Below are 23,283 nucleotides of genomic sequence, written 5' to 3' on the forward strand. Positions count from 1 at the left end.
CATGAGGCTCTGGAACCTGGTATCTTTTGAACAGATTCCCATCTGACAACATAAAGCTCGATAACCATGCAAGACTTGGAAGCAGCAATTAGGTTTACAGAGAAAAGGCTAATGGGATTATATTCCTGCTCCAAAATGTGAAGGATTTGCTTGCACTCAAGTTTAATTCATGCTTGTCATTTTGTTAAGAAAGTTTTAGCTCGGAAGTCCTGCTTACCTTACCCGGCTAGCTCCTGATTTTGGATAGTGACTGGGTAGTACACTATCTACTAGATATATTAGATATATCATACTATCTATGGCCCAAGAGAGGCGGGATTATAATGAGAAATGGGGCTAGGCAGCATTACCTCATCCTCACCATCTCCTCAGAAGATCCCGGGGTCAGCTCGGTTCATTGGATCATGGTGCTGACAACACCAAGATCGCGGTTTTGATCCCTTCTCTGGGCCATTCACTAGAGGAATTGGACTTCACTATCTCTGTGAGTCCCTTCCAACTCAGAATATTCCAACTCAGCACCCTCCATCCAACTCAGAATATTCCAACTCAGCGCCCTCCATCCCCTCAGCCCAGCGCGGTTCCCGCCCTCACTGCGCACTGGGCCGCGCCGATGGCGCAGTGCCGGCGGGGAGGCCGGGCAGGAAGGGGCGGGCATCGGCGGCCGCAGTCCGTGCTCGGTTCCCGGTACGCGGTGCTTGGCTGGTGGCGCTGGGTTCCCGGTGCTCGGTGCTCGGTGCTCGGCCGGGCCGGCGGCAGGTCTGGGCCGGGCCGGGAAGGTGGGAGAGGGGCTGGCCGGGGTCACACCGCGGGCTGAGGGGAGAGCGGGCGGCACCGTCCCCTCAGGCCGCTCGCTCGGGACGCTCCCCTCAGGCCGCTCCCTTGCTCTGCCCGCTGCCTCCCTCCCCTCAGCGTGGCCAGAAGCGCCGCTTTCCGTAAATAAGTGCCTGTGCTGGATCAGCGGAGACTTCGGACGTGAAGGATTTGTGGTAAAAGTGAACACGGGCAGCTGTGGCGGTGTCCGCCCTCACAGCTTCCCCAGCTGAGCTGGTGCCCTCACGCTTCTCGATGTGCTGTTCCCTCTCCGCAGCTTTGCTCACTTCACTGTGAGGACATCGCTTCTCAGCCGCTGCTGTGCAAACTTTAGGATTAACTGAATTAAATACGCTCACTTTCCCAACTTCTTAAGCCCTTGGGCTTCTCCATGTCCCTCTCCCCTCGGGCTCTGATCCCTGTGGCCCGTTCATATTGCATTTATACCTTCTTGCATTGAGACAATTGAATTAACGGCATTTCGTGTTCATACCTCGTATCTACGGATTAAAAGCAGAGGCCGTGGTGCTCCCAGCATCTCTGGAGCCATGTGCAGGTCCCCAAAAAATCTCTTTTGCCCAAATGTTTCCACAGTCACAGCATTGTGTGCGATGCGTAACCACAATTGGGCTCTGCTGTCTCCACTGTGCCTCACACGGAACTCTTTGAATATCTGAACATCTGAATAATTACCTACAACTGCTTCTCTGAAGTTAATAAGATGCCTCATTAACTTTGGAGGGTTGTGGAGATGATGGTTTGGTCGTTTTTGTCACATTTTAGGACAAATGTGACGCCACCTTGTCTCTATTTCCTCTTTCAGCTGCACGGAACATGTGTATTGTACAGCTTTAGATCCCCAAAGGAATTATCTTTCTGCTTTCCAAACAGGATTGCATGAGCTGCTGTATAAAATACACCATCTCTCAAGAAAACAAAGGGTTTTGTGTGAAAAATGAGAGCTGGAAGTGATAAAAATTTCTCTTTCAAGTGACAGTTCAGATTATGGCAATGCTGTTGATTGCTGAACCACACTGTTCAAGGCAGGGATGGGAATTCCACTTTTGGAATAAATAACTTTTGAAATATGCTTCTAACTCTCGCTTCCCTCATCTTGGATTTGTGGCCAAACTTCTTGGCCCAAATTTTATGTAGTAAATCACACATTGCCCTTTTTTTACTGCCCTGAAAATCCCAATCCCATTTTTTTCCTATGTGTTTATAAGGAAAAAGATACCTGTGTAGAGGGAACTACATGGAATCTGAGCATCTTCAGAGCAAAGTCTTCCAGAAACTTTCTCTGGGTATTTTAGCTGCTCAGCACTCTGAATTGTTTGTTGAGTGTCAGGAGCCACCATCATGTTGCTCCATTATTGCTCCATATTTCATGTTATTAGGAAATTAGGTTAAAGAGTTGTACTGCTCATGAATCTTTTTCGGCTGCTTCACTTTTCTTATGAGCCCAAGTTAAGAAATAATAAATCTATCAGGGAAGGAGGTTTTATTTTTGGTGCTGTCTCCCCATAATGTGTCCAGAGGTGAGCAGACATGACAAATAATTGTAAAATTATTGAAATTATTGGTCTGGAAATTTGGATGTTTAGGGTTTCTGAGTGGGAAGGCAGGACAGACACTTTCCTAAAGGACCATGACAGATGGCATGCAGACAATAAAATCCCTTTAAAAAGAGCAGCTCCTGTTGCAGTTCTTTCTTTTAGGGCTCTAAAACAATCCATAAATGGTGTCTGCATCCCCTGGGAATCATTTGTAGTGTCATGGGCTCTTAATTCCTATTTATCCAGGGTGTGGAAGAAAGGAAAGATTTCAATTAGAACAATGAAATGAAATGAAATGAAATGAAATGAAATGAAATGAAATGAAATGAAATGAAATGAAATGAAATGAAATGAAATGGGTGATTTTGAGCCCCTTGGATTGGATCTTAAGGAAATCAGTAGAAATTCCAGGTGATGGAAGTGAGCCCTGGAGCAGGTTGTTACCTTTGAATTTGAATTTGAATTTGAAACGAGCTGTTGTCACCTCTGCCTGCAGTCTCAGTTTGCTGCTGGAAGCCCTTCACTTGGAAGTGTGCACAGCTACACTCTAAAAAATAATGTCTTGGCCCAGCTCAAGGTCCACGTGGTGCAGGGATCTTATTTTTAGGGAAAGAGCAGTGGCAGGTTGTATAGAAGAGGAATATTACAAACAAAGCACAGCAATGACCATGGGACACATCAAAGTCCTTCTCAGAGGCTGCAGCTGGACTCAACTTTCTTAGTGCTGTCAGCAAAACAAACAGGAGCAATTTGGGATGAGGATAAGAGAGGAAAATTATTTCCCAGGCAGCTGTACTGGTCCCTGCACCAGGTGCAGAGCTTCTATTTTCATGTTATTTTTGCAGTAAATATGAGACTGATAGACCTGAATGGGGTCCAGTCCTTTTGCATCCCCAAGGAAACTTGTCCTTTTGCAGGTTGAAATATTTATTGTCAGCTAATTTTGTGCAAAACTTTTGAGAACTGGTGAACTGCTCATCTGTGTCCTGTTCCTTTGTCTTCTTTGGTCACAGCAGTGTGTTGGGGGCAATAGACAAGCTGGACCTGGTTAGACTTGACTTAATTCCAGCAGTAAATGTGGCAGTAAAAACAAAAGCGATTTTTCTCCTCACTTCCTGCTTTCCAACTGTTTGCTGTTGGGTTTTTTATTCTGTTGCTTTTTCCTCCTTGAACTTGCAGGTGAAAATGGCTGCGGAGGAGAGGTGGAAACAGCAAAAGGAGGCTGAGCATGGAGGGGAGAGGGAGCCGTGTGTGCTCCTGGGCCGGCAGCTGGGTGAAGCCGGGAGATTCGCCTACGCGGCGCTTTGTGGGATTTCCCTCGCCTGGCTGTTCCCTGAAAACGAGCAAAGGTACGAGTGGAGTGAGGGCTGAGGAGGGCAGGTGGATTTTGGGTGCTGGCTCTGCCAGAGCTGCTATCAGACTCTATGTGGGGTCTTCTGAAGTTGTGGGAATGGAAGATCCTTTCTCTCTTGCACCTGTAAGAATTTTAAAATTCAGCACAAAACACATCTGTTGACACTGCAGACATCAAAGCATGTTCTGAAGCAAGGTCTAGCCCCACTCTGATTGTTTCCTTGTTTGTTTAGCCAGTTTGTTTAGCAATTCACCTTCTGCTGACTCCTGAGGCTTTGATTTTTGTGTGAAACAATGTTTGAAATCAAGAACTGCTCAAAGCTTCCAAAAATACCGAGTTGTGGAGCCTTGAAATACCCACTTGTGAAGCCTTAACTGCTTCTGTTGCCTTACAGCTCCTTCAGAACAGAATTCATCAAGGGCTTTGTGAAGTGGCTGGACCTGCCTGATGCTGTCTTACCTGCCATGACAGCCTTTGCTGATGGCTTAGGAGGTGAGGGCACAGAAACTTTCACTGAAATTTTGCTGAAGGATCCCATCTTGAAAGAAAATCCACTTCTTATTACCCAGGTAAGTCCATGTGCTCCCCTTGCCCTTGTTTGCTTTGCAAAAGAGGTTTGTCATATCTGTCTGTTTGCAGCTGAAGTGCTGTTTGTGCAGTCAGGGAGATAAAGTCAGTATTTCTGATGGGCATTTATTTATAAACAGCTGTGGGGAGACTGGCAGTCTGTCCATAAAGAGCTCATGGAAATGATGAACATGTAGCATGGTCACTGTCTGCCGAGTTGTGTCTTTGATGGTTTCACTCCACAGAACAGAGAACTGACAGAGTTTTTACTTGGATTATGTTACTGCAGTGGTTTCCATTCATACACGTGTTGTACAGATTTTAGTGATACCCTGAACACAGTAGACCTGATTTTCACTTTAAAAGCCCCTTCACTATATGTGTATCACAAACCACTTCCACATACATGCTCCAAGGAGCATAATTTCCAAAGTGTTCTTCCCAGAGTACGCTTTGACCAGAAGGAAGTTATTGTGACTGGATTTTCTTTCACTGAGGAAGTGAAATTTGGGCTGCTCCATAATGTTCTGCTGTAAAAGCTGTTGGAAAGATAAAAGAGGTGAAGCATTTTGGCAGCATTTGCTTTTGCTGGGGAAGATCTCTCATCCAAGCTCATGTTATGCCATGCAGGGTGAAGAGAGCTGCTGGTGGTGGTGCACAGAACATGGGCACTGTCACCCTGTGCTGTGTCACCCTGTGCTGTGTCACCCTGTGCCAAACACCCTGCATGAGCCAGTGCTCTGCTATTGATTGATTAAGGGCTATCACACACCTTGAGCAATGGCCTGGCAGAGCAGCAGATGTGAGAACCTGGCTGTGTTAGGGGAGATAAGAGAGCAGTGAACTTCTCTGGTCACCATCAGCAGCTCCCATTTCCTCAGCCACCTTTTTCTGTCTCCTGTCAGTTCATGAAATGCCTCAGAGGATCTGTTCCTATTCCAAAAGTGCTCAAAGTCCTACAACAGTACAAGGGCAGCAACAAAGACCTTAATTAATAATTTAGAGCAGATCTTCTAAAATAAAAGTGGCTCTTTGGATGCTGTTTCCTCAAATTCAATACATCCACACTCATTCTTTTTGCCTTGACGTGCTTCCTGTGTCATTTCCCTCATTCTTTCTGCCTCAGGATGGATTCTCTGCATTGAGGCCAGTTTTCCTGCACTGCTGCTGAGTTTATTCAGGCTGGAATTTGACTTGTGTTTGCTCTGAGCTTATGCTGCATGAGGGCTCCATGTGCTTGTACAAAAGTGGCTGTGGATCAGTGGGAGCACACGGGATTTTGCTCTGACAGGAAACTGAGGATATCCCCTGGATCTGGGAATTCTGGATTTGGAATTGGATTTCTGGAATACAGAAACCATAGACAACTTTGATCAGTTGAAAGCAAAGATGAGGGGTAACTATCAGACTAATGCCACAGCAGCAACCCCTTACACAGTCATGTGCATGTGGGCAAGGTGATTTATTTTGTCTGAGGAGAGGCAGAATGAAGGACTTGAGCAGAGCAAGGCAGCAGAGCTGTGTCAGGTAAAAACACTGGTGTGTAGGAAACATCAGCAATAACCTGGGTTCACCTTCTTCCTTCTTAACTGGAAATAAACAAGCTTGGGGACAAAGCTTTATGAATTATTGATCTTTTGCTTTATGGTGCTTGTGCTCCTTTGTATGCAGCTGCTGCTGACGCAATATTTACTGTTTATTAAGTATCTGCTTTAATTGCTCAGCCTGTTCAGTGGCAGGGCCTTGCTGGCACTATTGCTGCATTTTTGAAGGCAGTTCATCTCAGAGGAGCTGAAGGGATGATCCATGAAGTCTGGAGATTAGATGTGAGCTCACCATTGATTCAATGAGCATCTGAGGATTAGGGATTGTTATCTTTGTGTTCATTGCAGATGACTAATACAGGCAGATGGTGGTAACTGAATCCTTTAAAGACAGTAGTCATAGCAGGCTGTGGGTGTGGTATGGGAAGGCAATGCAATAAAAGAGGTGTAGAAGTGGTGATAGGTGATAAAACGTTGAAAATTCTTACAATGAATATGTTTTTGCTCTCAGCATACTTAGAATGCCCATTTTCCAGTGGTTTTCTACCCACATTCAGTGCAATGTGGATTTGGGGCTCTCTGTTGTTAAGGAAATGAGTTTTGAACTTGCATCAACTTGGAAAAAGCTGGCAAAGACTGAATAAAGAGTCCCTTCTTTTGAAAGGCTTCTCAGTCATATGGGTGGTTGTCTTGTCATAGAGTTTTCATGGAGATTCAAAACACTGACTTCAAAATAAGGCTGCAATATAACAACTGCTGCTTGGGGAGGAAAACAAACCAGTTGTGAACTAATCTAATCACTGCTGGTTGGATTCCAGCTGCCTGCATGTGCAGTTCATGCACAGCCTAAACTATAGCCTAAATGTGAGAGTGCTAACTGGTATGGATGCCATAAAAACAGTTGTTTCAGTTTATCACCTGATTACCTACGTGCATCCCTGACCTTTTGAAAGGCACGTGTGTACATGCTTAGGCCAGGTTTGTCTGGGGTGGTTCCATATGAGGTGCCACAGGTGATACTGGACAGACAGGATGGGACCTGAGCCTCACTGAGGAAGAGTACCCTGCCCACAAACCATCACCCTCTTGCAGAGGCTGCTCACATCAGTCTGTGGAAAATTGTGGCAACAAGGTCACAAGCTTCACTTTATTCTAGACTCGAGGTCCTTTGTTTGGTTGGCTTTTTGCTCCACCTTGTGACCCCTTTGTGCCAACCCATCCCTCAGAAATGAACCCAGAGGTGGTGGTGCCTGTGTAGCTGATCCCTGGGCACCCCCAGGACTCAGGCTTTGGGAAACCAGTTACATCCCTCCCTCTGGACTGGTGTCTCCAATTCCCACATCCTGCCAGCCAGCCTGGGGAGCAGTCTGCAGTTTGTCCCTCTTCTGTTTGGTTCAGGGTGGTTTGTTCTGCATTCTCCATTTCTCATGTGTAGCACTCTCAGATTAGAGACGTTACAAACTGTGCTTGGGAGCTTACAGGACTAATAATCATAAACTCTTTGGCAGCCTCCTACTTCTTTGGCTGCATTTTTTGTGTTCCCAGAGGGCTGAAAGGATTCCCTGTAAAATTCAGCTGTGCTGTATTTGTGTGTAGGAGAGGGAAGCAGCTCGAGTGAGCTGGTGCTTAATGTAGTCACATAAAGAGCTTAGAATTTGTCCAGTGGCAATAAAAGAGGAGAACACAGTTGTAAAAACACTGGCCTCTTTTTCATGGATTTATCCATAGAAACCATCTATTGAATTGATTTGTTTTTCCATTTTTTGTGGTAAAGAGCCAACACAGAAGTCAAGTCCCTCAATCTTGACAAGCCATAAATTCTGAGTTTTTTAACTCACTTAATCCAAAAGAACTTCATGCCAGTTCAGCCTTACTGCCTAGAGCTGTGAATTCCCAGAATGCCAAAGAAAACAGGGGCCATTAGAGGAACATTCAAACCTGTTAGTGATGTTGCATTTCTGAGTACAATATGACTGTAGGGAGCAGAAGGCATTAGAGTGGGAGGTTTAGAGCCCTGTTCCTCCAAACTTTGGAGTCTGGTCTAAGATCAGTATCATAACAAAATAGCAAAAAATGTGGGGTACCTCAGCATATACCAAGCATTATCTGCTTCTGTTCAGCCCTTTGGAGAATTTTGGACTGGTTTTGCTCTGTGCTGCCTCATTGAAATGTAACTTTCTGCTTCTCACTTATGAACTGAGCTGCTGTGGTAATTCAGTCAGTTTGATGGGTTTTTTGCCTCCATTTTGAATCCTTCAGACCTACATCATCAGTTTTAAATTGAATATTCTTTTTTTTCTCTCTCTTTAGAACCTTTTATCCTTCTCTCTTCAAGATGGTAAGTTTACTTAGCATTTGTTCTTTGTAAAAATAATACAGTTTAATTTCTATCTGATATTTTAAAGTGCTCAAAAAGGTACTATCCTGTTCATCTCAGCTTCCTCTCTGGCAAAACTGCACGCTCCTTCCCTGCATCTCCTTCAGGAAAAACAGCTCTTACACTAGGAATGGTTAATAATACCCACTGCAAACTGAATAGCTCTTCACCTCCTTACCTTCACACACCATGCATTGGCAAGCAGATGTAAATGGTGCTGGAGTGGGGTGGTTTTTCTCCAGTGTTTCCAGGGGAGCAGGTGACCTCTTCCTTTAGAAAGGCAGGAAAGCTGTTATGAAAATCTCAGCCTAAAGTATTTTCTGCTGATTGCCTAAAAAAAAAATAATAATAAGTTCAGGCTATAAATTGCAGAGTGTCATGTGAAGCCCATTATAAAGAAATGTGATTTTTCTCATATATTATATTACACATAAAACAGTTCTCTGGTTTGCAATCCATTACATGGATTAGTCTGATAAAATTAATGAAATAAAGACTGTCTGCTGAACAGAATGTTCATTTCTAAAAGAAGCCTGGATTCTATCACTACTTGCATTTTTGAAATCTGTGTGTTTTAACATGTTCTCACAGGAAAGAACTCACTGGTTGCTGATTAGCCTGTTGCACTGCAGAACAAAACAAGTTTTGTTCTTTATTTTTAATGGAAAATTGACAAGTCAGCTATTGCAAAACTGCTTATTCTGTGAGGCTGGAATTTAGGAAAAATATCTTTCCAAGCCTCCCTGCCTTCCCAGCAGGCTGGTGAGGAAGGAGCCCAGCAGTGTCAGCAGACAGAAAAAAGAAGGGGGCTTGTTACACCTGCCTGGACTTGTAGGACGTGCCACATTTCGGGAAGGAGTGAAGATAAATCCTGTCCTCATTTCTCAACTAAGCACAATCCTGATCAAGAGTGTCATTAAAGGCCACGTAATTAGTTTGGTATCTTGGTAATGATGGTAATAAATAAACAATCTTAATAGATTGCCCAATGCCATATTCGATCTACGTGCAGCAGGGATCACAAACATTCTTTGTAATTGGGTCTTGCTGGTATCTTCACCCACCCTGAGGAAAGCAATTGTGTTTTTCATCCCAGAGTGCACCAAAAACCCTTTGTAAAAGCCAAACATCAGGAAGCAGCACATGTTGCTGAGAGAAATACATTAAAAAAAGCAAGAGTTGGCACAAATGATTTAAAACCTATTACATTTATTAAAGATGTTCTTTCTTCTAAGATATCTCTTCTTCAAGAACATCTGCTTACAAAACCAGGAGTGATCAGTTCTGTTGTTTGGTGTTGTCTGAGTGCACTGTCCACTCCTGCATCTCCAGCAGGGAGTGTAAAAGCAGAGATTTGTCCGTGGTGCTGCTGGGGGAGCTGGTGTGCAGCTTTACACTCCTGAGTAAAGCTTCTCTTATTGCCACAAAAGAAGAAGATAAAGCTTTTGCATGGAGGTGCATTTTTACAAAATGCCACCTTCCTGTACTGGTGCAGTCAAGGTGGGCTGTGCCCAGTTACCCACAGAGACATGTTTGATATTTCCAGCTAGCAGTGGTCCTGCTGCAGCATTTCTCTGTTGAAAAGTTTGCCTCTACCACAGGGGATGACCAAAGGATCTGAGATCCTTTTCTTGCCACAGAGGCATTACCTGGTGTGGTGGCTTTGTTCACAGGGAAGAAGGATTTGCCATTTATCAGTCTCTTCTCATGTTCCTGGAGGAAAAAGAGGGCCTGGGGGAAGGAGCTGCTCTGTGACACGTTCCTTGAGTACTCTGCTCCTTAATTCAACTCTGTCATCAGACTGATCAGACTGATTTCCTGGGCTTTTCTCTCTTCAAGGATCCTATGATGCTCGAGCCAGGGTGTTGATCTGCCGTGTCAGCTGGCTGCTGAGAATTCCCTTGGAAGATCTGGAAGTCCTGGAGGAATCTCTGCTTGAGAGCCTGAAGGAACAAAAAGAGGAAGAGTCAGAGTAAGAACATTTGGGTTGATATGGGATCAAAAAACGCTGCCAGCACTCAAAAACTTAGCAGTAATTACTTGTGCCTAAGTCCAGTCTCTGATTATTCCCCACATGGCTCTTACTGTAATCATTTATGGCTTGATTAGGGTTGCAGAGCCCTCACACCACTGACAAGCAGAAAAGTTCAGCATTCTTAAAATCAGAGCTGAGACCTGGCCTTGCACACTGCTAAAAGCTGTTCTGCACTGAGCTGCCTTCTTTCCTCTTTCCAGTTGCCTCTCAGAGATTGTAGATTTTGCATAAATACATCACAAAGATCTTGTTTTCTCTTGGTCCAGTATCCTTCAGCTAGAACTGCCTCTTGCAGAATGAAGTCCCTCCAGATAATCAGGGTGAGATCCTCAGCTGTTCATTGTTTCTGGATCTGTCTTTAAGCATCTTTAAGAGAGAGCTGGATAACTCCTATTGAAGGGAGATTTCTGAGGGCAACAGGCTGAATCTTCAGATATGTACAGACCTGGCTCATAATTCTATGTTATTAACATAGGATCCATTCTTGGTATCTGTAAGAAATTTAGTATCTTTGTATTCCTCTCATCAGGCAGGAATTGCGTGACAGTTTAGTGATATTTAAGGCAGTAAATATGTCCATAGTGGACTTTCTAGGGAAATAATTTCATCTGTCTACTCAGCAAATGGGTTATGAGATTACCCTGAATGCTAATAAAGGCTTTAATTGACACCTTTGCCATGGTTCAGCTCAGATGTTACCATGGGGTCCAGCATGTGATGGGTATCTTCCAGTAACAGCTGTATTTAAATAACACTTAACTTTATAGCACACTGTAAAAAGGAAAAGTCAGAATAATCTCAAAGATCGTGGACTGCTAAACGTTTGGTGTGCAGGAGCAAGGGTTGGTATTAATGGGGACTGGTTTGCTGTAATTTGTTGAAACAAACTCAGTGCTGGGCCTTTAAGCTGTGTCTGATAACGGTGAAAGAACATTGTGGATTTCAAATCCTGCTGCCAGCCCAGTGGGGTTCCTGTGGAGAAACCCAGGGATTCTTATCTTGTCCTTTACCCAAATTGCAGCCATGGGAGTAAATGTATATTGGAGAACAGGAAAAAGAAAAATCCTTATGGTGAGAGGAGCCCAAGCCCAGTGTGAACACATTGTTATTGCTGTGCTCAAACAAGGCTGAGATTTGTGGGGCAATGACCCTTTCTTTGGTTTGAAATCAGGAGTCAGTGGGGAAAGGAAGCTAAATATAAACCTGTCACCACCTTGACCTCACAGATTTTGGGGCTGGGAACACCATCATGTGCTTGGGATGCTTCCAGCTTTGACCATCAAGAAGTTTTGGAGCAGAAATAACCAACCAGGGGTTTGACAGCTCCTGCACAGGTGTTTTTACTGATATTTGTTAACAGGAGGTTTTGCTCCTGCCTTTGCTGCTATGGATATGTTGGATTGAGGCCCAGAACCTACAAGGTTAAATGTACAGTCATCTAAAGAATAATGCTCCAACCACTTAAATCCATGTTAGTTGCACCATTATTAGGTGAGAACCTTTCTTTTGTACACAGTTCTGTAAGAAACTAGAAAACATCACAACATTTGCTTGCTAATGCGTTCTCCTGCCACTTTTCCTTTTTGGGAAATGACCTGAAATTCCCCATAACTATATCTCTGAACATAATTTGTGGTTCAGGCAAGAAGCTGCACATCTGAGCTCAGTGAGGGTAGAGAAATACCAGAAGCAGCAGTTAATTACCAGAGTGGATAAAAGCAGTCTGGTAATCCAGTGATAATGGTAATGGAGGAGCCATTTAACAGCTGCTGGCAGCTCCAGAAGGGAATCAGTGACAGGTAAAACTTCTCCTTTTATTTACTGCGTCAGCAGGCAGGATTTAGCTGCCACTCTCCTTCTCCTCACATAACTCAAGCTGCTCATTATTCCAGCTGACTCCAGGTTAGACATGTTCCAGCTCTCTTGTCATTATTTGCAGCCTGAGACACAGTGCAGCGACTGTAAAAGCTGATGAACCTCTTGTAGAACAGAAATTGCTGGGTATTGCCAGCTTAGGTATGAACAGCCTGGCTGCAGCACTCGTGTAAAGAACTCCAGGAGCAATTTTATCCAAAGCCAAGCATTCAGACTGGTGACTAAGCCACAAAGGAGAGCATTTTGAAAGGATGAGAGGAAACAGCCTTAAACTGCACCAGAGGAGGTTCAGGTTAAATCAGGAGGAATTTCTTCATGGAAAAGGCTGTCAGGCATTGGAAGGGGTTTCCCATGGAGGTGGTGGAGTCCCCATCCCTGGAGGTGTCCAAGGAACAGCTGGACATGGCACCCTGGGCTGGGTGGCAAGATGGGGATCAGGCACAGCTTTGACTTGATATGGTCCTGGAGATCCTTTCCAGCCTCAAAGATTCCATGATTCTCTGATAGCCAAACACTTCTTTGTCCGTGGGGCTGTAGAAGTGGCTGTGGTTATGCAGAATTTGGAGAGGTGTTGCTCTCTGCAGACACCACATTTGCAGCTGGATGAGGTAATGAGCAGTGGTTTTTGGAGGGTCTCTGTGACGTGCAGGTCTGTGGGAGTTCTGCCAGTGACTCAGGGATTTCACCCACTGAGCTCCATTCTCCTCCTGCTGCGCCTCACAAAGCTGCATATTGTTTGGGACTCGTGTAAAATTGTCCTAATCAAAATTACACTCTGCTTAGGGGGTTCCAGGAAGGATTAAGCAATTATATGGATAATGAAAATCCAAAATTAGGCTAGGATTAACAGGGAAAATATCCAAGTTTGGAAGCAAGATAACTTGTCACGTTTCAAGGCCTGGATTAAGTGCTGTATAAACAGGCCAGAAGGAACCTTCCTCTAGAAACAACTTGTGCCTCTGTTTCTCCCACTTCCCACTGAAGCTGAAGCACTTCTTGTAAGAGAGAAAGCAAAGACACAGGAGAGAAGTCAAAAGTAGTGGTTAATAATTGGTATTTGTTCCTTTTAGGTTTATTTAGCTCTTTCTGATAAGCTTGTTAAAATACAGCTTAAGTGCACACTGATGACTGTTTAATTCCTATTATTATATTGTGATGTGCAATTAGAAAGCAGCTCAAAGTAAACACTGCTGTTGGAAAACAGTTTAATTGCATCTCTGTTTGTTAGCACAAATTATCCATATTCCCTTTTATTCCAAACACTTTTCCCTGTTTCTTCTTAGCTTTCTTGTGGTTTTTTAAGACACTTAGGCAGCATATAGTTAATGAAATGCTTTTGACTTTTTGTTTCTTTCTTTTTTGTTTTTTTTTTTACAAGCTTCAGCCCTATTAGGAAGGGTTTTCTGAGTAAGTAATATCTGTTGGCTTTTGTCAGCAATTAAATCGTTTCAATTTAAATCTGTGGTCCATTTAATCCATTCAATTTAAATCTCTAAATCCATGCTCATAAATCTCAGTGTGCTGTCACAGTCCACACCTGCATGTTCCATTTTACTGTTCCCGGGAGGGAAGTTACACCAAGGAGAATAAAAGCAGATTCTGATGCAGCATTGTTACCCATTGGGCTTTTCCCTTAGTTTTTGTACTTTTAATCCCCCACAGAACTGCAGAAGTCTCAAGAAAAAAGAAGGAAAGAAGGAGAAAGCTGAAGAGATACCTGCTGATCGGTCTGGCAACTGTTGGGGGTGGAACAGCGATTGGTGAGGCTGCCCTTGGCATTCTGGGAACACAGCACCAGGGACAGAGAGGGGTCTGACTCCAAGAAAAGTATTTACAGCCCCACAAAAATAAACATGAAAGAGTTAGCTGGAAAATCTATTCCTTCACTAGCTGGGGGAAGTATTAAACTGAGGTTGTCACCCTTAAAAACTAGGAGAAAACTCCTTCTTTGCTCTTATGTTACAAGAGGATCAGATCTTCAGCTCTGAAATCAAAAGTGTGAGATTAGATCAGTGTTTCCTGAGCAAACAGAATACAGCTCACCCCAAGTCACCACATTGTCTTCCTTTGACTTTGAAATTATTCTTCATTTTTCTGAAGTCATTCAGAGAATTTGGGCAGAGATTCAGGGTCTGGAGAGGGTCTCAGGAAGCCCCTTTATTGGACATGCAAAAAGCTCTTCCAGCAGCAGTAGCAGCACTCTCCCAGCACAGGGAAATACCTGCCTGGGGTTTTTAAGGAGTAATAGTTTGGTGATATCCCTTTCTGCATCCTCAGGTCTGACAGGAGGCCTGGCTGCCCCTCTGGTGGCTGCAGGAGCTGCCACGATCATCGGGAGTGCTGGAGCAGCTGCTTTAGGATCAACTGCTGGCATTGCTGTCATGGCATCCCTGTTTGGAGCAGCAGGAGCTGGTCTTACTGGTGAGAGAGTGACCACACCATTCTCAGCCCCTGGGACACAGGATCATGTCTATAAACACAGTTAATGACCCCACTGAACTCTCTGCAGAGTGAGGGAAGTGATTTGAGGTGTAATCCATGAGATTTTTGTCTAAGTGCTGATTAAGGTACTGTGTAGCCCCTGGTGACCAAATAGGGAAAAAATATTCGGAGTGTGGTTAATGTAGGAAATGAAAACTTGCTGTTTTGGGTTAGAAAGATGCTGCCATGGAGAAAAGCAGCTGTTAGAGCAAAAAAAAAAACCACCTTTTGCTGGATTCCCTCAGATCACACAAGCTCAGAAAGATCATGTTGGCTCCTTACCAAGCTATAAGTAATGCATGGGCTGACTGAGGGTTTTGGAAAGGAAAAAAACCCTCTCCAGATTACCCAATTATTTTCTTAACAAACTCCTACTGTTGGCAGAGGGTGTCCTTTCTGTGCCATCTCTGAGCCGTGTTTCTTCCTGGCTGTGTGTAGGATACAAAATGAAGAAACGTGTGGGAGCCATAGAAGAGTTTGAATTCCTCCCACTTACTGAAGGGAGGCAGCTCCACATCACCATAGCAATCACTGGATGGCTGTGCACTGGCAAATATGGTAAGAACATGATGAAGAAGCTGAGAGGAGCTCCAAGAGCTGTGCCTGTGTCCCAGTCCAGGCTGTGTTGTGCTCACAAATGTCTGCCCCACATTTCCACAGCATCTTAACTGAACCACATCAATTCTCAGAAAAAAGGCATTAAATTGGTGGTGATAGCAGGAGTGGGAGCAGCCATAGCAGGATTGTTTCTGTTAGGAACTGTTGCATGGTTTTGCCAGAAAAGGCCTGTTTGGGAGATGACTGCCAGCACTAGTACAAAGTGTCTCTGAGACCTTATGTTTATCCTCCAGGAATTAACAGAAAATAGTGTGTTTTTGCTCTCTGTATCTGCCAGCTAATGAGGTTTATTGGCAAGAAAGTTCTGTCAAGTAAATCCTGTTAAGCACAGCACTCCAGAGATGACTTACAGGGGAAACCTTGAAAGGTCTGTAGTTCTTATTTTCCAGTGTAGCTTGTCATATAAAATATGTCACCTGTCTGCTAATGTGCTCAGCAACCTGACTGAACAGCTGCCAGCTTATTGAGAAGCACCATAATTAACTCTGGCTACCATTAATGCAGAAGGATGTCTCGCCCTGTCACTTGCCAGGCTGCAGTTTGCTGTCACAGGGAAGTTCTTCTCAATTTGCAGTGCTGTGCTTTGGCTTCTCTCTTTGTCTGCTTGCCAGAGGTCCAAATCCTCAGGGCTGGAGGGCTCCCAGGCACAGTTAGAGAGGCAAGTGTGTCCCTCCAGGAACCTTTTTGTGTCTGTTTGCCCTTAAAAGGGAGTTACAGATGACACACATTCTTCTTCCATAACTAGCAATCTGCTAGAATGTTTTAAAGAGCAAAACTAGGGTTGTCATCCATTTTCCTCCTTACAGCAGTGTCTGTCTGTGTACACACTCCCTCAAACAGAGGGACTGAGGACAGGAGTTTTATGGAATTTGCCACTTTGTGATTTTGGAGCTGCCAAATAAGACAGACCATTGTGGGGATCTTGTGTCAGCTCAGCAGCTGCCTCAACCTGACCTGCATTGTTTGGGGAAGGAAGTGTGGGTAGGGTTTTAATTAATTAATTAAGGTGAATTAAGTTCTGCTCTGCCCTTCAGTGTTGATCTGCCATTAATAGCATTGCTAGAATATTCCAGTGTCCTGCAGGTTCTGTTCTGGTCCTCTGTTGGGTTTCTCTTGCCAGGAATCAGCCATTGTGTTCTCTCCAAACATTAATTCCATCTTTCCAACCTTTCCAGGGAGCTTCACAGCCCCGTGGAGCAGCATGCTGCACTCGAGTGAGCAGTACTGCCTGGCCTGGGAATCCAAGTACTTGATGGAGCTTGGAAACGCCTTGGATTCCCTTCTGAATGGTTTTGTGAACATGATGGCTCAAGAAGCCCTAAAATTCACTGTCTTGTCAGGTAAGAAACTAAATCCTATTGGATCTGCTTGAGTGGCTCTTGTGCAGTTTCAGTGTTAAAGGAGCTTTCCTAAAGAGGGAATGTTTTGGAGGAGTCAGTGCTGGCATTGCCCAGCAGAAGTGACCTGAGAACCTCCTCTACCACACTTAGAATTGAGCTGTGCTTTCCTGGACTGCTGAGCCACTGTGTCATTGTGTCACTCTGTTAAAGTTACAGCTGGAAACACCTTCCTTCACGTGTGACTGTTCATTTCCCCCTGTTATTGCACATTTACTGCTGTCCAGAAACATCCCAACACACAGGTTACACTCACCCCCCCATGCCAGAGCATCAGATTCTTTCTTATCTGTAGTCCAGCAAAACATTTCTCAGCACAGCTATTGGGAAAGAAGAACTGGAAATGACATAAACTCCTAGGCTTAGCCTTTAACTTCAGTGAACTCTCTTGGTTTTGATGTTTTCTAAGATATCTCTGTGTGTTGCAGGGATTGTGACAGCTTTGACTTGGCCAGCATCACTCCTGACTGTTGCCAGTGTCATTGACAACCCCTGGGGAGTGTGTCTGCATCGCTCTGCCGAGGTGGGCAAACACCTTGCACACATCCTGCTCAGCAGACAGCAGGTAACTGGCCACAGTTATCCAGGAAAAACAGCTGGAAGGGAATTGGCCCAGGGAGGTGAAGTTTTACAGTCATACTGGTTAAATGGTATCTTTCTAGGGAGAAAAAATTTATAAAACAATAACTCAGAGGGTGCTGCATGAAGGTGACCAGTAGATATCTGGCTCTCTGGGGAAAAGGATGAGGTCCCAAGTGGATCAGAGAAATCCTGCTGGGATTTGTTCCATTTAACCTAAAGGTTTTCTCAGTGAGGAAGAAGAGATCCAGATCATAAATGGATTAACCATGTCACAACAGCCAGGCCCACTCACCTAGTGAAAGTCAGAGAGCAGGTGAGAATGGGTGAGAAGGAAAGGAGAATACAAAGTGTTAAAAATATTTATTGATCATTAAGAGGCACCAGCAAAACAACCTGAGAGAACAGTGGGCAGCAGCCAATGCCCAGTGAGCTGTGGCTTTGCCTACAGAGAAGGGGAACGGGCTGGTACCTGACAGAAGTGACAGAAGTCTCTCTGAAAAGGCTTGAAAAAAGACATTTCTGAGCCCCTGCCATCATTTGCTGGGCCAGCACTAGTTTTTGCTGGCCATGTGTTTGTCTCACACCAGTCACTGCAGATTATAGAGGAGCCTGAGGGGAACTGTAACCCCAGACAGGTGGAACAAACTTTTATTTCTCATCAAAACCCAATCCTAGAAAACTCAATAAAGTTTAATTTCATACAAGCCCTTTCTTTTGCTATGGGGCATTTGTTCCTGTCTGTTAAGCATTTGCTGTTGTGAAAACACACATTCCAGTGTGCTGGAGAGTCTAAAACTAGTTAATGAGATGTCTGGGGTATCCATCACACACCTGCTCCCTGGATATTACAAAAAACATTTTTCATTGATGTTGGGATTAGGCTCCCTTTAATCTTACAGAAAATCTTATTAAGCTGTCCAAAATAAAAGCTTAGAGCTTAAAAGCCACATCATTTTTTATAACCATTGCATGCTGCTGCTGTCACTCAGCAGTCAGTATTTTGTGTTATGGCTTCTTCTTCTGTGTATTGAAACATTTCTAGGGAAATTTTGTTCCTTGAATAAGGTTTTCATTTGGAAATTTCAAACCAACTACAGCATCTGTTTTGGTTCTGCTTGAAACATCAGCTTTGTTGTAACTTCTGATCCTTAGATTATTTTTTTTCAGTTGATTTTCTGAAAATCAAAACATACTCAGATATGTAGAAGTCTCCAAAGTGAACTGGGCATAACTATGAGGAGACCTGATCCCTTTGAAACCAATCTAATTGCTCCAGTATTTCAAAAGTGATGCACAGGCAGGTGCTCTGTGTCTCAGGCTCTCGAGGATCCCAAGCCCAGTCTCTCTTTCCAGAGAAAACACAATTTGGTGGCATTTTTTCCTCTCTTTCCTTCTCAGGGCCAGAGACCTGTCACACTGATTGGCTTCAGTCTGGGTGCCAGAGTCATTTACTTCTGCCTGCAGGAGATGGCTCAGGAAAAAGGTAACATTCACTTTCTAACTATTATTTTGCTTTATTTCCCTTACTCCTGGTGGAGAAATTTTTCTTCCAAGAGGAAGAACAGAGCTTGGCTCTTTTAGGACAGGACAAAACCAAAAAACCCCAAGGTTTAAATGCCTTTGGAGCCAAATTCTGCTGTCATTTCCCCCAGTCCAGCAGAAAAAAATCCGTAGTCTTCAGTTGAGGGGTTTCAGTGAATCATTTGGTCTGTAAACAACAACATGACATTTGTGATCAGTCTGGAGCTGCCCATGCACTGCCTGATCCCAGCAGAGAATGCTTTGCCTTTCTTGGGAGCTCTCTGCAGCTCTTCTATCTGATTCCCTGAGTCCTGCCTTCCATTTAAGTCACTGAAATGCCACTGTCATCTGCTATTTTCATGGTAATTTTCCCCCAAAGTCAAGTAGAAAACCATCTGTCAATTTATTACCCATTGTGGTTCTGTTTATTAATAGATTTCTATTTTTAATTTAGGGGGGAAAAGAAAGAGTAATATCATTATGATCAGTTGATGGAAATTGTATCTTGGAGTTGAGTCAGCAGTGAGTGTGTGCAGCCTGCCTTCCCCCCACGCAGCAATTTAACTCATTAACTTTAGCTTCACAATAAATCATAAATAGGGAATTTTATAAAGGAAAATGTCTAGTAAAGTCCAAGAAGGTGGATATAGAGTCAATTGAGGATGGAGAAGTTCAGGACTGACAGCTGTGTGCCAGAACTTCACTTCTGATTTAAGACAGAAATCCTCAAATGCAGGAATTCTGTTCTCAAAATAAATCTAATCAAATCCAGAATAATCTTTACAGAGTTACACTGGAGCCAGAACCCAGATCCTAATCTGGCCCAAGATCTACACATTTTGTGTTGTGAGAATTCCAAGGGCTGAGGTATTTCCAGGTTTTATTTCAGTCTGCAGGCTCTGGAATGACACGAGCCCATAGCTTAGGGAGGAAATCCTTAGGGGTCTGGAAGGTTGGCTGCCACTCCAAAGAAATCGTGGTGATGTATCAGAACAGCTCCCACCATACACTGATTTTTCAGTTCCTTAATTGAATTCTGAAAGCTGAGCTGTTTGTGAGATGAAAAGCAGCATGTTTAGCACAGATTGCCAAGGCATTCTCACAGGAACATTCCAGAGCAAGCCACAGAAGGAACAGAGCTGGGACCTGGGACAGCTGAGACTGATTTGGGTTTGGGTTTGGATGTCTCACACGAAAGGAACACACGGCCTCGTCATGCAGGGCTCTGTATCCAGATGGCAGTGGCATTTCTGAGGACAAATAGCTAATGATGGATTGGCCAGTGAAACACCATGGCAGGAACTCAGAGTGTTCAAATGCTTCCCTGCAAAGCAATGGAATAACCTTTGGATACTTCATCACGGATCGCTTCGGCAGCCAGAGCTCAGCAGGTTTCCAGAAAATGACATTATGGCAGAATGTGAATATGGAATCAGTGAGACATCAGAGACATGTTACTGCATGGGAAGATCATTGCTCTGGTTTCTTCATCGTGATTCCCATGCATTTTAATAAATAATTAGCAAATTAACACAAATTGATAATGGCTGTTACCAGCAGAGACCGCACCTTGAAACCCAGCTGTGTGTCACAGGAGTGAGGTGTCACACACGGGGTGTTGGGTACTGGTCACAGTTCATGTCACCAGGATCCCACTGGGCTGTGATCCCTGCTGTGCTCAGTGTTGGGAATGCTGCTGCCAACTCTGCCCTGGAACATCTGGAGCTGAATTCCAGCCCTGTTCTCCCTCCAGCCAGGACTGATGTGCTGAGGTGCTTTCCCTTTCCCAGTCAGTTTCATCCCTAGGGCACAGCAAAGCCCAGCTCCCAGGATTGGTTATGGTGGCTGGGACAGCTTCTTTCTTCCACACCTTTTCTGAAGAAATCATCTTAATCAGGGTTGAATTTTGGCCTCTCATTCTCACTCTGTTCTCACCTGCTTGGACTTGATTGGAATTTTTCCTTTATAAAACTCCTTATTCATTAACCACTCTCTATGAGGCTAAATGGTTAATGAAATATATTTTTTTTTCACTCCTTTTGCAGACTTTACTGTTCTTCATCATCTAAAAGATTTACAAACTGTGAAATACATTTCATTTATCTCTAGCCTCAGCTGCTCTGCAGGCCAGTAATCTGTTCCCAGGTTTCTATATTGTCAACATTCAAAGAAAATGAGCATTTTTCAGCCAAGACTAAACATTTTTTTTGTTCTAAGCAAGCAATAAGCTAGACAAAAGACTAGAGAAACAAAAGCTTGCCCAAATATTCAGGATCCTGATGAATTAGCTGCTTGTTTATTCAGTTGGCTCACACCATGGAGGTGGAATTTAGAACCTTGGTTGGAACGTGCTTCCCGTTAGCATGGCTCTGGGTTTCCTTTTGATTGCCCATGATTATGGGAACAAGGCTTTATTGCTCACAGATTACACTCACAGAATTGAATTGCTCTTTGCTCTTTTTGATTGGTGCAAAATTTGCTCTGTGATAAGAAATAATTCCAGGAGAGCTCATTTGGATTTGTCAGGCACGGGGATTTACGGCAGAGAAGGATGCAGGCACTGCAGGCAGCTCCAATCCTTTACTGCTAAGTGATTTACATCTGAAAATTACCCAGGCAGCACCTCTCCCTCAAAAGTTTGGTTTAGCTGTGGAGCTTGGTGTCCCACAGGTGCAGAGTATGAATTTGGAATATTTTGCTCATGAGTCTTCCATTTAACTGCTGTGGCATCAGAGGCTTCATCTCTCTTTACAAAGATTTATGGAAGATACTGAGATATTGTTCAGGAGTTTAGGAAAGCAGCAGAGCTGCCCAGTATTCCTCATTCCCTCATTATTCCTCCTGAAATTGCCCAGCTGCAGCTCTCTGATAAGTGAGGAAGATTTATTGTGCTTAAAAATCAAGATTGCTGTTCAGCAAATCAGGCCCTGGGCATTCAGGTTACAGCAGAAGGAAATCAAACCAGTTTGATAGATCTTCACTGGGTATTGACAACTGCCTCTGTTGTTGCTACTTCCAAATCAATATTAAGAATTTGTGATTTCCTCTTGCATGTTCAGGTCATGTTTTTCAAAGTATCAGCTGTGGGAAGAGTTCCTCATGCTTCATGTATGACATTTGCTCACTCTGTGGGATCTCAGACCCCTTCACCTGTTCTGAAGCTCTGTGTAAACCCACATCAGTGAGTCTGCAGAAAGACCTTTCCAGAGGTTTCCAAACCTTCCCAGAGATTTGCTGCTTGAACAGCATCTTTCTGGGCAGAGGCCACTTCTCTCTCCTGCACCATCTGAGGATCTCAATTTTTCACATTTACTAACTCCAGGTGAATTGTGGACACTTAAGATGTATGCCAAGTTTTATTTATGATCCTCCTTTCCACTGTTTCTGCCTTTCAAATCAAAGCCATCTCAATGATGATTTTTCTGTAGTGCACATCCAAACACACTTCATACAAGAATATTTTCTGATCCATCTTCTAAACCTGAACTGTTCTGCTTTCACCTCGACAGACTCACAAGGCATCATTGAAGATGTTGTCTTACTGGGAGCTCCAGTGGAAGGAGAAGCCAAGCACTGGAAAGCTCTCACCAGAGTGGTGTCAGGCAGGATCATCAATGGCTTCTGCAGGTCAGTGTGTGCTCTTGTGAGCCTGGGAGTGGTTTGGGGGATTTATCCCCAAAATTGATTCAGCAGTGCCAGAGCCTCGTCCCTCCAGGCTTCTCCCTCAGATCCTTTGGGGATGGCAGCTCCAGGAGGCACTTGGAGGCTGTTGGATGCAGCTCTTGGCTCTTTGTGCCACTGGAAGGCCATAGAGGGACAGTGTTCTTGCAGCCTAAAGCTGGGTCAGTGTGTTTGTGGTGTAATCTGATATATTCTAAAGCCCCTTGAAATCTCAGCTTTGTGTGAAGGACCATAAATACAGCAGGTAAATTCACTGACTTAAAGAATGGGAATTAGAATCTGTAAAAGCTTTAAGATGCAGTTGTGGAAAAGATGTGAAAATCACAATGGAAGGGAAGGAGCTCAAGCAAATTGAAGGGTTTCATATCTGGAGTGGGTTTCTGGTCAAGATAGTCCACATGAACAAGATATTTAACTTGCAAAGGAAGAATAGCTGGAATAGCTGTAGCAAATTTAGTAAGGATGTGAATGAATACAAAGCTTGCCTTCAAAACAAATACCAGCTTTTTAAAACCACATTTAAAAACATTTTAGAAATAAAAGCAGACAACTGTTGTGCAGTTATGGGAGCTGCTGGGTGAGAAGGGGGAGATTCAGAAACCTGAAACAATCTCAGAAAAGCTATTAAGTATTCAAGTGACAGCTTCAAACCTAATGACTGTGTCTTAGAAGATAATTGTGGCAGGAGCACTGCTTACCAGCACAATTAGATAAGGGGAAATTAAAACCAAGGAATGAAGCAGGGAAAACTAAGAGCATGGGGAAATAAATTGAGAAATAATCAGGCAAGAAAATTAACACAGAACCTGCAAGTCAGGACAGTTTATAAAGCTGTGAGCCCTCAGGTCAAGGAGAGGTGAAAATGCTGCTGGTGTTTTCCAT

At 43.9% G+C, this 23,283-nt stretch overlaps 1 protein-coding gene across 4 annotated transcripts in view; it reads left to right on the forward strand.

Moving 5' to 3' along the window:
- The first annotated feature begins 421 nt into the window (after positions 1 to 421).
- TMCO4 (transmembrane and coiled-coil domains 4) overlaps positions 422 to 23,283 on the forward strand; it is a 33,018-nt gene continuing 10,156 nt past the window's right edge. The window contains exons 1-13 of one of the 4 annotated variants that reach the window (XM_058855348.1): positions 504 to 759; positions 874 to 989; positions 3,549 to 3,718; positions 4,118 to 4,292; positions 8,145 to 8,172; positions 10,051 to 10,183; positions 13,784 to 13,881; positions 14,399 to 14,542; positions 15,041 to 15,160; positions 16,396 to 16,560; positions 17,046 to 17,182; positions 18,598 to 18,682; positions 22,230 to 22,347. In XM_058855348.1, coding sequence (XP_058711331.1) covers positions 3,555 to 3,718; positions 4,118 to 4,292; positions 8,145 to 8,172; positions 10,051 to 10,183; positions 13,784 to 13,881; positions 14,399 to 14,542; positions 15,041 to 15,160; positions 16,396 to 16,560; positions 17,046 to 17,182; positions 18,598 to 18,682; positions 22,230 to 22,347 — 1,367 coding nt within the window. In that variant the 5' untranslated portion in view covers positions 504 to 759; positions 874 to 989; positions 3,549 to 3,554. Of the gene's footprint in view, positions 760 to 873; positions 990 to 3,548; positions 3,719 to 4,117; positions 4,293 to 8,144; positions 8,173 to 10,050; positions 10,184 to 13,783; positions 13,882 to 14,398; positions 14,543 to 15,040; positions 15,161 to 16,395; positions 16,561 to 17,045; positions 17,183 to 18,597; positions 18,683 to 22,229; positions 22,348 to 23,283 lie in introns of all 4 variants that reach the window. The other 3 variants (XM_058855345.1, XM_058855349.1, XM_058855347.1) reach the window with 3 other exon arrangements.

The sequence above is a fragment of the Poecile atricapillus genome, chromosome 22 (assembly GCF_030490865.1).
Source record: "Poecile atricapillus isolate bPoeAtr1 chromosome 22, bPoeAtr1.hap1, whole genome shotgun sequence".
NCBI classification, from domain to species: Eukaryota; Metazoa; Chordata; class Aves; order Passeriformes; family Paridae; genus Poecile; species Poecile atricapillus.